The following is a 16368-nucleotide window of genomic DNA, read 5'->3' as shown; positions in this document are numbered from 1 at the left end:
AGAAGACGATAGGTAAGTGGGTAGAAAAAAAAATTTAATAAAATAAAAGGTAAATAGGTACATTTTTATTAAAAATACGTAAAATGTCGGATATAGCCCTACAATTAGGGCAAATTAGTCTTTTTGTCATCATTTAGTGCCTCACATGAGTCACACGTGCTTGGACTAACGGCAGTGTGACAGAATTTTGATGTAGGTACGACGTTGATAAGAAAATTTGAGTCAAGGTATCACCTTGATCACTTTGAAAGTTCAGATATCATTTTAAAAGTCCTCAAAGAGTTCAGACACTGTTGAAGTAAAAAACCCTATTCTGAAATAAAATTTGAATAAGCCGCTGGTGGTCGAGAAAACGAGAGAGAGCTCACTCGATTTTGATGGAACACCATCTCCAACTGATAAGAACACATAACCAACTCATGAATCTGAGACCCAATTACCCATTGTTAAATTCAGTTTGCTCTCAGCTCAGACCCTTGTGTACTGTTGAATTATGTCCAACAAAGCCGATTAAGAGTTCAAGAATCAGTGTCGGGAGGGTTAGGGATAAGGTCTCTGACGCTCAGCTCAAAGACAACTGGTTGGCATCTCTCTCTTGCCCCTTTCCTCACATCAGTGACGGTGAACAAGATTCAATCCCAACCAATAGTTCGGATTCCAGTTGGGTCTTTGGGATCGACCCAGATGTTTCTGGTGCCTTGGCGCTTTTGAAGGGCAATCACTCTGCTTCTTCTGCCCAGGTTAAAGGCCTACTCCTACATTTTCATATCTTTCGATTTTATGTCCAATTATTGGTTTTACTTGGTTTCCTCTCAGCTGCCATTGGCAACAACTTATTGCTATAAAATTTTGCTTGCAATCTCTTATCTCTCGTTAGGTTAACCATGTATGCATGTCTGTTTCACGTATGTGTCTATAGTAATCAGTAGCGTTTATCGACTTGATACCAACTACTTCAATACTGTTGGATACTCTATAACATTGACAGAAATGGGCAATTAAAGCACGCCACTTTCTTGCCTTCCTTAATTCAATTTCTTTTTAACTTTAGATTTTGTGCCATTGTTTTGAGCATGACAGGCTGTAACATGCTTCGACTTAGGCCCTTTCTTATGTTCGACACATATTTTCTGTTCTTTTATGTCAGTTTCCATGGAGAGGATGGAATAAAGTAGACAGCACAAGCGAGAAGTCCAAAATAGTTATTATGGTTTAGGGACTTCCATGTAATGGAAGTAGGTAGTTTTAGGAGCTTTCTCTTGCAAATCTTTCACAACCAGTAGTGGATAACTTCTCTCTTTCTCTTTTCGGCCAATGTCTATGGAATGCCAAAATACCTCCCAAGTTACAGTTGTCTTGGATTATAGCTTATGAAAGGAGGCATACTTGTGTCATATAGCTTGGATTATACTTCAAAAGAGATGGCTTCTTGGTGTCTCTCTTCCCGGTGGCATTAATTGTAAACGGGATGTGGATTGTTTAGATCTCCTGGTGCTCAGGAGTCACGCTGCATCCTTGTAGAGAAGGTTTTCCGTGTAGACCCAAGTGAGCTGGCACAATCTTTTGTTTGAAGGTAATAGCTCTTTGGTGGAGAAAAGAGCGTGTCGTGCTATATGTGCTGTGTTGGCAATCCTCTGAGTGGTGCAGATGGAGAGGAAAAGGAGCATTTGTGAGGAAGCATTGGATGAAGAACTGTAGATCCTTTGTGCAATAAGTCTGTTTTTGAACCTCCATTTGGGCATCTGTACCTTTTCAGTTTAGATATTATCCCTTTCACAATGTCTTATCGTTGGAGTAGAGTTGCAGTGCTTTAGTTTGTATTTGGGCTTTTTATTTTATTTTTAATATATTTTATTGTTTTTGGTTGTTACTAGCTATAGAGTTCTCTATTTTTTACCATATTATTCTCAAGCATTCAGTTCAAGGCTTTGATGAAAGGCCAGAATGCTAAAACCTGCGGAGTTATTTGTTTTTGGCATTTTTTGAGTTATTCAGATAATATTATTATTATTGTTTTTTTTTTTTTTTTGTGAAAAGTACAAAGGGGCAGGGTGTAACAGCTTTGGGATCGAGTTAAACATTGGTCACCTTTGTGGGTGTTGATTACCATAGATCTCAGGGGGAGTTCTCTTTCGACCCGTTTTCTGGATTTGCTAGCTCTACTGGTTAGACTTTGTTTCTAGTAGTCTGTGTTTGGTGTTTTTGTTTGTTTCAAGTCTTCTTGTTTGGTTGTAAATTCGTCACTCACTGATTGCACTTTTCAAAAGTTCTGGAGATTTTTTATTGCTCTTAAAAAGAAAAGTTAATACATGAAACCTTTATAAATAAATGTCTTAAGCTTGACTTTTCCATTCATTGGGTTAATTATCTTTGTTTACAGTTCAGAAGGTGTTACAACTTTGATATTTTAACTTTTCACTTTGAATCTGTCATTGTATGCATGCCTTACTAGTCCCCGGTATCTTCTTTTAGATCTGGGAAGCGTAATACTTAGATTTGAACCTGACGGGTGAACAAGTTTGCATGTAAGCTGTAACTGTTGGCCCGCTGTTTTCTTTTGGTAAGAATGTCCTCTGTAGGTGCTTTCCAAGAAGTATAGGTCAGTATTTTATCAGTTGATTTAGAAAGTTGTAATCAGTTTCAAGTGAATGCTTCAGATTCCTTCAGGAATTTGATATTCTTGTTATATGGCATGTAGTTTCACTTATTAATTTTTCTTTTGATTTTCTGTGAGACAGCCAATTTTCTAGTGAACTTATGCACTTTTGTTTCCTTTTCCAATATATCAGGTATATGACTCCCCACACTTGAAAGTACTTGTTGGTAAAAGTGTTCGCAGACGTTTAGATGCAAAATCTATCGTTCAGTTGCTTAGCAGTTTCGATGCTCCCCTTGGTACATATCTTTAGTGAATTTTTTTTCTTTCCTATTTTTCTTTTTTGGGATGGGTGGATTTGAGCAATGGTTTTCTTTACATTTTCTGTTGTGATTGAGGGTGTAAGTTCTTTGACTGACCCGATTTGTTTACTAGTTCTGTTATATTGCCCTAAGTATTATAAGTGAAATCCAGTTGTGCAAAGCAGAACTAAATCTTTACAAAATGTCTGCTCTTCAACTTAAATTTATGATCTCCTGTTTTCTCAACTCTTACCCTGAGTTCTTTTTCATATTGAATTGCTCTTTCATGTTTAAGGTTCAACGGCATACTTAGAGCAATCAACGCCGTATCCACAAGATGGAAAGCAGGTTAGTGTGAGATATAGTGCTAGATTCCTTTGGACTTTCTATTTTGTCTTCAATTGTAACAACTTCCTTTATATAATTTTTTGTTATTCTCCTGTTTGTTGCATGTTGCTATAAGTTATATTTCTATTTCTATCATATGTATTATAGATTATGTTGTAGCTGTTTCATTTGTCACTTATAAACAGCGCAATTTACTGGCATTAGTATCATCTTCAATAATACTCCCAGTGCCCCTTTGTTCCCCATACAAAGTTAAGACTGGCAACATCATGAGGTTCATCATAGTTTTGCTTTGGTACGGGTCATTGAGCCTCCTCAATCTGATGACAACTAAATTTGGTACTTGGTCCTGCTAGTAGTCTTCAATAATAAATGCATGTGGTCTATTGAATTTCTTAAGATTGTCCAAGTTTGGTTCAGTGATTGCAAGAAGAGTGAAAACAAGAAGTAAATAAGATAAATTGTTCAGATTGTTATGTAAGTTGCTAATTGTTGTTGTTGCTGCTGTTTTTCTTTTTGTTATTTTCTTTTGCCCTGCGGTGAAGGGTTGGTGGAGCGGAGGTTTTGGATATGGACTATGGATTGGAATCTTAGTCGGCTTGGGTTTTTCCGTTGTTCCAGTGCCATCTCTTCTGTGGAAGAAGAATTTTGAACTCACTGGAAGCATGTCAACAAAGGTTGGTTGCCCTAAGTTCCTAATTATTTGCACTTTCAATAGGCTATCTACTGTATCTTCTTTCCTTTTCAATGGTCAGTCTCCAGAAATTTGAGAAATTGAGTTGAAGAGCAAGTGTCAAATCATTAGTTTCAGTATAGGTTTTGAATTCTCTCCATAGCTCATATTCAAATTTCTAAAATATTTCCTTAGACTTGCTTTGTTTGAAGGTTACCTATCACACATTAGTTAGAAGAACAGAAATGAAAATCATCGGTCTATTTAGAATCCCGCTTCAGTGGTCACCCTGTATTGTTATGAGCATTTGTATGTGCCCATATAAAGTAGTTTTTTTTTTTTTCCCCTAAAGGGTGTATACAATATGTCTACTGGGTCATGACTGACTTGTTAAATTTGACTAAACTTAATCATACTCTTATGTAGGTTCATACAAGTCTTTTCATATATCATGCTGCAGATATATTGGTATTTTGGACTGGATGTATGATCATGTGGTTGCATATCCATAAATGTGCTTCATCCAAACTGGCATTTATGTTATTCACGTAGTCTAAAGTCAAAATTGATGCACCAATGATCTCTAGAATCTAGCTTCAGTTGATATAATAAAGTTAATTATCTTTGGCCCTCGATGAAAAAAGTTCCAGTACATTTCTCGCTGCATCCAGTACAACTTACTGAATAACTTTTAAATTCTGAATTTTGACTTTTTAGGATGATAGCCGGAGGGTTGCATCTGCATTATTTCCGTCTTTGAGTTCAGAGTTGAGAAGAAAAAAGGACCATGGTATTGATTTTGACATTTTGTTTTTTTAATTTAATTTAATTTTTACTATTTATCCCTGTAAGTAATTGATATCACTATAAAATGGAACTTGGTCATACCTTTGCATCATTATTATTTTCGAGTTCAATTATCACAGTCCCAAAAAAACATAGGATTCTGTTTGTGGCTTAGAGCACAAAATTCATATATGTTTTGTTACCCAATTCCAGAGGCCAAAGCTCTGAGAATTTTTAGTTTGGTTTCTTTTCGTCATATTGAGATTTGGTGTACCATTTACTACATCATCTTTACATATTTTCTGAATATATTGCTTCTAGTTTTCTCCTTTTCTCTCTTTTTTCTTTTTGTTATAATATCTTTCTTGTTATCCCTCTAAAAGTACACATCGATATACTATAGAATGGAACTTCATCATACCTTTGGATCGTTATTATTTTGGAGTTGAAATATCAGTCTCAAAAGAAATATAGGACTGTTTGAGGCTTAGAGCACAAAACCTATATATGTTTTCTTACCCAATTCCAGAGCAATGCCAAGGCTCTATGAGTTTGGTTTATTTTTCACATACCAGATTTGGTGCGCTATTTACTACATTCATGTTTACATCTTTTCCTAATATACTGTTCCACACATTTTCATGATGGTCTTGAAAATCCTGTTGAAGATCAATATGCTTTGTTTAGCCCAGAATGGCTAGAAAACAATACTTCAACAAGTAATACTTCCTTAATGTGTACATATCCTGATGAACCTTGTGTTGCACAGAAATCAGTCGATAATTCTTAACCTGCACCATGTGCAAAAAAAATTATCTTCATTTTAACTTTCATGGGAAGTTGTGTACCAGTCATTTAATTTTCACAAAGGTCTTCTATCACATGATTGTTTTTTTTTTCTTTTGTTTTCCTTCTAAGAAAGGTATTATATCATGGGGAAAGGAATTTCAGCTATACTTTGTTTTTACCAGACGCTGTTAAATTTTATTGATGAGTTCCGTCATTGTTTTGTAAGATCATCATAACCTTCTAAGCATATGTGTATTTCTTATATTTAATATTGTGTTTATTTTGTTTAAATTTCAGTCACAAGAGTGTGTAACATTTTGTGGTAGTGGTTGTTATTTTATTTTCTACGAATCACAAGGTGCTTCTAAATATAAGAGACAATGGATTTGTCAAATATTCTCACCCCCAGTTTATTTTCCTCAAATCTTGTTATTTTAAAGCACTCCTGAGGATTTGCAGGATGATATTTTTAGCCTGTATCCCATTGAAAAGTGCTTTCAATCTTTTAGACTTTTTTTATTTATTATTATATTATTATTTTATTTTAATTTTTTAATTTTTAAGTTTTCTAGTAAGATTTTCCTGATATTTTAGGGAGGGCTGAAGCTCTACTCATTGCTGCGTATGGAAAAGGGCTAAAGTTGAAGTCAGAATCATGCAACCCGGAGGTGCTGATGCCTTAGAATTTGGTAGATTGCATTGGCATATTCTAATTTATCTCAGATTCAGGACTTGTATAATCAGGTATTAGAATTGTTGTCCTAGAAGGTGGGGTTGCCATTGTAAGTCGTATACAATTCTTTTATTTTCTTCATGGAAAAGTAGTTAATATATGTGTAGGGTTGAGAGTTCTTACCTGAGAACGAATACCATTGTAATTTTCTAATCTCATGCTGAAACCCTTAATTTGCTTTAGTTTCTTTATGTTGTTACGTCCCGTACATAGTTTTACCGGTTTACTGGTCATTTGGAGAGTAACCAATCGAAATATTTACTTTTACTTTCATTTCGAACATTTAGGGAAAGCTCCAAAGTTGACTTTTTCAAATAAAGGGCTGGTGCGGCTGCCCTCAAGCCTTGATTAATGAAACCGTCTAATACAAGGGGGGGACATTAAGCCTAAACCCCTTATTACAATAGGCACCTAGAGTACATCCTGAAATAATATCATGAATATCTACTAAACGATTGTATTCAAATACACACCAACTAGCAAAGAATGCGCTCCAGACGGTTCTATTTGCTTCCCAGCGGTGACACAACGGAAAGATAACTCGATCTGCAACTCGAATATAGCATAGCATAATATCCATTCTCACAGCTTTCCCACCATGTTGCCACTGGAAAATACATCCAGTGACACTTAGTTTCACCCTACCACTAGGAGGCAGCGACCATTTGACCAAGCAAGGAACTCGCCGCTTACCTAGAGCAGACAAGGCACACCAGGTGCATAAACCGGCACGAAGCCCATCTCGTCCTACCAACCTATGGCAGTGACTTATTATAAACAGTAAACAAGTAGAAATAAACTGACAAAGAAAAATATCATAGTTAGCCCAGGCCGGGCCCAAGGAAGCCCAAACCCAAGCAACAATCTGAGGAGAGGGAGGCCCACCACCTGCCAGCCGGGCCTGGCCCATCTCCACCGCAGTGACCCCAATCAGGACCTGCCCAGTGTCGCCCGGCTGCCTTCGCCAGAACGCCGGTGACGGTCCGGCATCTCCGACGCGTCTAGGGCCCCTGTCAATCCAGATCGGAGCCAAGCCTTGCAGAAACGCGATCATCATCGACCCATGGAGAAACCATCTTCGTCGCCCACCCGGATCAGGATCTGAAGATCCCACCCAGATCGAGTTGCTCCGATTGCCTCCCGGCCACGTCGCGCCAGACGCCTCACCGCCTCCGAAACTCTGATCCGTGATGTCGATGAGGCCACCGACGAGAGAGCCCGGGCCAGCCAACAGTTGCGATCGTCCCCACCCTCATCTCACTAACATCCACCGGAATCTCCCCAGACAAAACACAGATGGAGGGATCCGGACACTCTTCCAACTCATGCAGAGTCAACACTTTCCCGTCCGACGACGGCGTAGGGGCACGCCGCCGGACATGAGGGTTTCAGTTTTCTTCTTCTTATCTTATGAATATTTCTTATTTTGAGGGAGATGGTATAATAAGTTGACTTTTTCTTTGATTCATTTTTTTGAGGAAACTTCATTCATTCGTGAAAGTTGTAGAAGACATTAAATCGAGTCTTTGAACATGTGGCATGCTAAAATCGGAGTTCGTATGGATAAATAAGGTCTATAGAAGTTTAAGTATTTCGTCGAAGTTTTCGAAGACAAAATTGACTTTTCTCGTCATTTATATAAATAGAAGGTACCCTACAGTTTAGACTTTAGAGTGGGGAGGGGGGGGACCCCTCTTTTTCTTGAGCTGACCTACACAAATTAGTGTATCAATTTAAAACTCTATCAATGTAGTAAGAATAAGTAGGGATCGTTCTCAACCGGAGATTAGAGTCTAATTAATTCCTGAAAAATAAAACGGTTAGCAAATCAAATTAAAGAATATATATACATAATTTACGAAAATACAAGTAAATGGGATTTAGGATTTAATTAATTTAACAACTAAGTAAATATATACGTATGTGACACATCAAAACATAGAATCAAGTAGAATTAAATGAATGGAACGAATTTAGATAGAGTTAACTACTATTAACACGTTGGCAAGGTGTCAAACATCAAATCACGAATCAAAATATATCGAAGCATAGAATCAATCAAGAACAAAGATGAACGCAAACAAAGTTCTTCTTACTTCCCTTAATTAAATCAACTAGATGAACGCACCATAGTTAACCCTATTAATCATGCAATCACTAGTGGTAGCTAAGCACTAATAAAAACACTTTCAACGCATTAAGAATCATGGAAGTTTGATAAATTCAAGTCAAGAACACAAGTTAGAACGCTAATCAAGCATGCAAGACTCATTGTTAATTTACCGAAGTAATTTTAGGTTTTCCACCGAAATTATTAAAGCCTAGAACGCTAGCACCTTAATATGGATTCAATTACATGTTCATCAACCTAAGTATACATCAAAAGATCAATTAACACATAACCATTGGGATTGAAGCTCGAAATTAACAATTATGCAAGAACACAATGAAATCGCAATTTTTAATTTGAAAACCTAAAACATGCTTCACAGTATTCGAAAACTACATATCTAAAATCAATCTTTCATCCACCATAGAAATCGCAAAAACACAATCCAAGAACATAGAACCAAATCGCAATTTAATTAAAACCCGAAATAGTTTGACATAGTTCAAAACCGAAAACAGAAAATAGGGTTCCATCGTTACACTTTTTGATCTTGAAGGACGCAAGAAGCTTCAAAAGGTGGTGGAATGGATGAGAGCTACGGCAAGGATGCTTAAATGGATGAATGGATGCTCACGGCCTTGACTTGGAACTTCTTGAATTGTTGCAGAAACTTGGAAGAGAAAGGTAAGTGTTTGTGGCTTTTGATTCTGAATTTTGTGGTGTGTAGAAGAGCTTCACAAACCTCCTTTTTATAATGAACGGCAAGGGCGAGGGTTCCCTTGAATTTCTCTTAAATTGCATCACTTCAACCAATAGAAAAATAGCAGATGAATTGGAGAGCAAGTAATCTCTATTTTGCCGAATTCTTCCATTTATGTAGACTTATTTTCGGCCTCCTTGTATGTAGAGTCATAAATCAATACTTATTCCTCTATTTTCTCTTCAAAAATTCCAAAGAAAATCCAAAAATATCCCAAAAATATATTGCCAAAATTCCTTGAATATCTCTTGTATTTTTCACGGCATAAGCAAGTAGAATGGGCCAATGACTGCTCCAAGACGTGATAGAAGGATCTAGAGAGTCATGTGTAAGTCACATGCTTCAAACTTCGGGCCAAACTCTCCCAAAATGGGCCAATTTGAAATTATTCTTCAACATTGCTGAAATTCTTCATTATTCTAGAACAATCATGAACTATCTAGAGTCATCTTCAAGACACAGCATCTCCTAGCAGCATCAAGACTCCTAGCGTCTTTAGGTTTCCTAGTCCAACTGGGACTCTGTCATTTCTTCATTTCCGAACATCATTTTTCCGAGCTCACTCCTAGTTGCATTAGGATTCCTACTTCAACTGGGATTCCTTCTCCTGGTAGAACTGGGAAAAATTTATTTCTCCATTTCTTCTCATTTTTGCCAAATAACTCCTTTCCTTCCATTTCTAGATTCAAAACTATTTAAAAACATAAAACAAGTTAGAAATGACATTGTTAAGTAAATAGCTAAGCAAAATGTAGAGAGAAATGTACTAAAAATATTGTAGAATTTAGTCTCAACATGGGCCGTATACACAAGTGAGAGAGAGACAGCTGATTGGGCCGACCAGACCTGAAACAGGAACCAGGCAGGTTCTTCGCCGTCTGGCCGTTGTTGGCCTCGCTATCAGTCGGGAAATGATTGTCTCTTCAATCTGTAGAGGGAGAACCATCGATCGAAAGTTTCAGACTTTTGAAGGTTTCAAGAGCTTTTTCGGTCAAACTGTGCCGAATTGATTTTTACCACAGGTATGAAAGTTGACCCTGGAATTGCGATGTTAGTTTTGGTATAAGCCATGCAACCTAATTTCTGGTGGTGCGTGGGGCCCACGTGCCTCCATTGATGAGGGTGCGTGGGAGCGCGTGCTGTCGCTTTTGCTCTTCCAGTTTTGTTGGTTAGGTTTTAGCTTGATATTATGAGCGTGTCCATATAATTTATGTTGATTTTGGTGAATGTTGGGAAACGATCGAAAATTTCCAGAATTCGGATTTTCGTGTATCGATTTATGGAAATCCGACCATTAGATTGTTGTGATTTTTCATTAGGACGTTAGAATAATTAACTTGGGTAAACCCGTGAAGTTTGAGTTGATTCCGATGTGACTTCGGATCCCCAACAAATTATTGATTCAAGGTTTTGGAGTTCGTATAGAATTTGAATTTATGATTTATGATTCATGTTCGACGGAAATTGAATATTAGTTGATTATTATGACTTATGAATTATGATTTAGTTGAATGTTATTTTATTTCCGACGTGAGTGTCGGATTTGAGTGTTAATTATGGTTTCCGATAAATAGTTCAAATTTTTGTTTTATATGTGATTTACTATTGATCTTCAAAATTCATGAATTTTTTATATGTTTATGTTTGGTTATTAATTACTTAACAATGGATATGGAAATTTTCAATTATTTCCATCGTGAAATGAATTTTGGGTGATTTTTCAAAGTTTGGTCTGCAATTGGAAAAAAAATCTCGAAAATCTAACAACATTCACAAAACTTTGTTGAGATTAAGGTTCAAAACAAGGATATTCTCTCCAACACTTTCCAATCTTTCCTTCCTCGGACCCAAACAACAACCATCCTCAAACCCTTTTGGTTGAAGATTGCTTCATTCATTTCCTTTCAAGAAACACGCCATTCATTCAAGGAGACTTCTTTTTTCTTTGATCCTCTAGTAGTTTAGGTTTTCCTTACTCTTCTCTCCTCCATCTCTTATTCATTGGACACGTTCTCGTACTTAGTAGGTGTGTCTTTAGGGTAAGAAATGAGCTCTATACCCCAAAGAAGATCTAATAGTGAATGTGATCTCCATCATTAGCTTAAAAACTTTCTTTGTCCCCAAATTCCCAAGCTATCTAGTTTTACTTGGTTTTAGCTAGTTGATGGTGAAATTACAATAAAAATTATAATTTCTCTTGAGAAACTAGTTGACAAAAGGCTGAGGCGCGGGTATCTCGCTCTCTTTAAGAAGATTCAAGCCCTCTGTGGAACAATGTTGGTGCACCAAAAATCTCTTGACTTGTCCCATCTAGGATACAACAGCCCAACAAGTTGTACAGCTCACACCAATATGCACAAATTGGAGGAACCCAAAACTCCACCAAAAGAACACCTTCTTTGGCCAAAAAACACACAAGACACTTTAGGGGATTTTGGAAAGAAAGTTGATGGGTGAATAGTAGTGTTCCATAATAGTATTACGTAAAAGTAAGGATATGTTTGAGCATGCAACAAATGGTGCTATTTATAGGCTCTTAGGACACTCCCTACAATTAATAGGGTAGTAACCAAATGCCATAGGTTACAAGAATTAAAATTCAAAATAAATCACCATGAGTTACAAATAAAATTCAAAATAAATTCTGAATTTAAACACAAATATCACCCAAATTTAATTTCAATAATAAATAAAATATTGAAATGTTACTACATTCCCCCACTCATTTTAATATTTTGAAAACAAAGATAAACCAAAGTTACCAGCCAAAGACGAAACATTATGAGTTATTAAGGTGTGCTCTGCATTGAACCTTCACTTAGTGAAATAGTAATCCTTACTCCAAAGTTAATAGTGGTCTCAAACTTGAACTACAATTGCGTGAGGGAAAATAAGAACTACTACTCACACATAATAATTCAGGTGTTAATATGTGCTTTATTAGCCAGCGCGTAACGGCCTTGTGCTTATCCCAGTTTTCATGAGTGCATTTCAAGAATAAACCTGATTCTCATAGAGAGCGGCCCCACTCTCACACTCATATAGATAAAATCCGTCAAGGATGCTCTTGTAACTATGACATCCCACTCATATGAGCTACAAATTTTATTAAGAGTTTTGAGTGAACTCAACCTTCATATACGTGACAAGATTAATGCACTTACATCATAGAGATGAGTAAGAAAATAGAGTGCATTTTTCTTACGGCCACCTTATGATTCATTTTTCCCATTGAACCCAGTTTTTAGGATCTCTAATCATCGGGTTGGATGTCCTCATATATCGCTGATGACGATAATGTCACGCCCCGAATTTTGAATAAATAAATTCAAATCCGAAACGCGAGAACAAACACAAGAAAAACACATAGAAAATTTTTCATTTGAATTAAGCAACTAAACAACTAAGCTCACAACGTCAATACCGACTCATTCTTTAGAGTCGCATACTACATTACAAGAGTTTACAAATTAAACTGAACAACACTTTAATGAGTAATCACACTCACCAACTCACTACACAGCGGAAGACTACAATTAGAAGCACTCTTCTACACCCACGCTACCGAACGTACACCTCAGCTTTGACGACGATCACTCGATATTCTAACCTGCACAATAAACCCTACACCATAGAATAGTGCACCGGGATTGCAAACAACAAACCCAGTAAGCTTTTTAAGCCCGTATGAGTAAACTCAAATAAAGTGACTCACGTCACACATGCTTATAATTCCTCAACTAGTGAGATAAATTAAAGCAACAATATTTAACTCCACAAAGCACAACCAAACATACAATCACACTAGGTAAACAATTAGTAATCCCTGCATAGAGAATTAGTTCAGGAGATCACTTAAAATCACACAATTCAAATCATAGCAATTCCTGGGTAAAGTTTAGTTCAGGAAATTACATTAAAACAAACAATACAAAATGCAGTAATCCCTGCGTAGAAATTTAGTTCAGGAGATTACTTAAAAATCAATCATAGAAGAGAAAAAGAAACCAAACAATAGAAATGAAAAAGGAAATTAATTAAAGAAATCAACAAATCATGCTAAAACCAAGACTTCACCCTTCAACTCCAAATACACCATCTCACAAAATAACTCGTTTCAAAACTCGACATCGTTACCTCAATCGTAGCCAGTCACCGCCTAGGGTTATGGCATCCTATACACTCGCCTCAATCGTAGCCCGTCACCCGCTCGGGGTTATGGCATCCGATACACTCAACCAATTGTAGCCCACCATCCGCCTAAGATTAGAGCATCTGATTCCCTCAACGAATCGTAGCCCATCATCCGCCTAAGGTTAGAGCATCCGATTTCCTCAACTAATCGTAGCTCATCATCCGCCTAAGATTACATCATCCGATTCCCTCAACTAATCGTAGCCCATCCGATTCCCTTAACTAATCGTAGCCCATCATCCGCCTAAGATTAGAGCGTCTAATTCCCTCATACAGGTCACTACGTCGACCCTAAATCCAAAATTCGCAACATACATGATAGCTTTCTCACCACATGTTCAACAATTCATTATTCAACATCTTACGTGCGGAAATAAAAGCTTGAATAATAATCAATCCATTCCAATCATCTCATCACTCGATAACACGCCAATCAATATATATATTCCATGTAAATATATATATATATATATACGTAGTCGTTCACGCAGGAATGACCACTAATACCAACTATAGTTTTACAAATAAACTACTCAAAATAATTTTATGTCAAAACTATGTTTTAACTTACCCATGAACCGTTGTTGATCAAGTTCATATATTTTAAAACAAATAATTTATTTTGATAAATATGATTTTGACAATTAAATCTACTAAATTAAACATAACTAATTTGTCGACCAAAACACCGTGAGATTTACTCACCTCCAAATCATGCTGCGTCTTCACACAAACCAAGACGAGCACAAAATCACAATCACAACCGTCCGTCCAATACCAATCCGTCAATCACCTAATCAAATACGATATTTCACTTAGCGCACAATTCATAAAACACACTTATACTAAGATCCAGCGATCGGATCTTCACCCATGACCACACAATGTCATCGGGACAGTCTTACGATCAATAAATCAAAACTACAAGTCGATCGGACGACCAAATCCTCACGGACCGAACATCGATCGAACCGAAAACCCTAATTCATAACTTGCTCATACGATTTCCAAAAATTACAAACTATATATCGAAATGCTCGTATCGACGAGTAGATCGAAATCAGGAACAGAAAATGTCCCTGGGGTGGCCGGAAGCCGTCGGAAAACACCACCACAATGGCGGCGGCGCCGCCCATCTAAAGTCAAAATTTGACAAAACTCACAACATGAAAGTTCTTTATTTCGACTCCAATTTCACTTTTCATAACTACACCAAAGTCAGATTATAAGCCAAAAGATCGAATTTTACCTTGGAAGTTCACGGATCCGATGAACCCTAGTTCAAAAACTTCAAAATTCGATCTCCACAGGTCAAATTGTTGCAAGCCGTTTTTTGGAGAGTATCTACGTCCTCTGGGCTTCAAACGCCCTCAAGGATCACCGGCTATGGTGGCCGAAAACGTGATCTCCGATCTGGGCGATTTGCAGCTCCACTATGCAATTTCTTGGCCTTGTAGCGTCGTGCACAGGTCTACCCACACAGTGAAACTTCACAAGGTGCTAGATGGGAGTCAGGCAAAGAAATAGGGACAAAAATCACAGCCTATGGTAGCCGGACGGCGGAGAATGAAGCCGCCGAAGTTGGCTGGGCGAAACTGAGGTCGGAAGAGAGGAGAATGAAAACTTTCCGAAAATGGAAAGTTGGTATTTTCTGAAATAATTTCCCGAAAAATCCCATATATACCAAAATGGAAACTTTTCCCAATGGCCATAACTTCTTCATACGAACTCCGATTTTCTCGTTCCGCATATCCATGAACTCGTATCGACGCGCTCTACGACTTTCATGAAGGAAGTTTTCAGAGAAACCTAACGAATAAAAAGTCAACCTTTGCAACCCCCCTAAAACCAAATTCTTCGAATAATTATTCATCCGAAACACTTCCGCTCCATCCATAAGCCACAAAACCGTCCAATAACCAAAAATTAGATTCCGGAAAATCCTCGAAAAATAATAACGAATTTCCGGGGCATGACAGATATGGGCTTCAACCCCATCCCCTTCGATGTACTCCAGACATTTTCTCTTGTCAAGCCCTTAGTTAAAGGATCTGCAAGATTATCACATGATTTAACATAATTCACATTAATAATTCCATCACTCAAATATGATCACACAGTATTGTGCTTTCATCTTATAGGTCTGGATTTGTGATTTGGTGCTTAAATGCAACTTACGGGCAATAAGAGGACAGTCATCAAAGAATGGAAAATATTTGAACCCGAAATTATCGTACCACGGGGATTGAAAAGCTAACTTCAATCCTTGGTTATGTCGATTACTAAGTCACTAACAATATAACAAATAAAACCTAAAAAATTGCACCAAGCTATTTACATGCCCGGCTCGGAACAACCAAGCCTAAAATGGGTTGAGAGAATACCACAAGTAAATGCGGAAACTCACAACCAAGTGGTATGGAAAATGAAAGTGGTTTGTGAAAGTTGATTTTGATTTTGAAAAATAAATTGACAATTGAAAAGTAAGATAATAGAAACTAATCAAGATATGGAAATTAGGTCACTAGGGTATCCTCCTAGCTAAATTTAACGCACAAATATATTCCGACAATGGTCATTCAATTCACAATGGCATCAAGAACCGTACGCAGGACTTTGCAAGGCTCACGAGTTATTAGATTCCTTAAATGGTATTCCTACTCAGGATCAAGGGCCATAGAAACTTAATTGGGATAATCTAGAGCCTTGTTAGGGTCTCTCGTTGCATCAAAAGGCGAAGAGTCCTAGAATCAAGGTTCCCAAGCTAGCCAATACGGCAATCAAAATTGATATTGTAACTAACCATGTTCTAAACTAGTGTCCTAGCCATAAATTAGAGAAGTGATTAGGTCCCCTAATTTTTTCTAGACATGCTCATCTACACATTCAAGAGTTAATCAAACTTCTAATCATGTATCTAAGCCAAATAATATAGACTAGAACATATGCCAAACACGAAAGTGAAAACCATTGAATTAAAACATATTTATTACATTAAATCCATGCTAGGGCTCAAACCCTAGCTTCCTAAATAGACTACTCACAACCCATCAACAAATCAACAACAATATACATCA

The 16368-nt window shown here is 37.2% G+C and overlaps 1 protein-coding gene across 2 annotated transcripts; it reads left to right on the top strand.

Annotated features, from left to right (window-relative positions):
* Nucleotides 1–332: 332 nt before the first annotated feature.
* On the top strand, nt 333–6409 carry LOC112201414 (Holliday junction resolvase MOC1, chloroplastic). 2 transcript variants are annotated; one of them, XM_024342289.2, is made up of 6 exons: nt 337–740; nt 2790–2895; nt 3194–3246; nt 3792–3923; nt 4637–4709; nt 6089–6409. In XM_024342289.2, the coding sequence occupies exons 1-6, from the start codon at nt 378–380 to the stop codon at nt 6175–6177; spliced, it is 816 nt and encodes a 271-aa protein (XP_024198057.1). In that variant the 5' UTR covers nt 337–377; the 3' UTR covers nt 6178–6409. The 2 variants fall into 2 exon arrangements, with proteins under 2 accessions (XP_024198058.1, XP_024198057.1); XM_024342290.2 differs by lacking the exon at nt 4637–4709 and having other exon boundaries at nt 333–740.
* The last annotated feature ends 9959 nt before the right edge of the window (nt 6410–16368 follow it).

The sequence above is a fragment of the Rosa chinensis genome, chromosome 5 (genome assembly GCF_002994745.2).
Source record: "Rosa chinensis cultivar Old Blush chromosome 5, RchiOBHm-V2, whole genome shotgun sequence".
NCBI lineage: Eukaryota > Viridiplantae > Streptophyta > Magnoliopsida > Rosales > Rosaceae > Rosa > Rosa chinensis.
The sequence above is the reverse complement of the archived record's forward strand: the minus strand, read 5'-3'. Positions and strand labels throughout refer to the sequence as shown.

Coding starts and splice junctions, on each gene's coding strand:
- LOC112201414 (XM_024342289.2), top strand. CDS start 378: ATGGAACACCATCTCCAACTGATAAGAACACATAACCAACTCATGAAT. Junction 2,896..3,193: donor CAGTTTCGATGCTCCCCTTG/GTACATATCTTT, acceptor TTCATGTTTAAG/GTTCAACGGCATACTTAGAG. Junction 3,924..4,636: donor CTGGAAGCATGTCAACAAAG/GTTGGTTGCCCT, acceptor TTGACTTTTTAG/GATGATAGCCGGAGGGTTGC.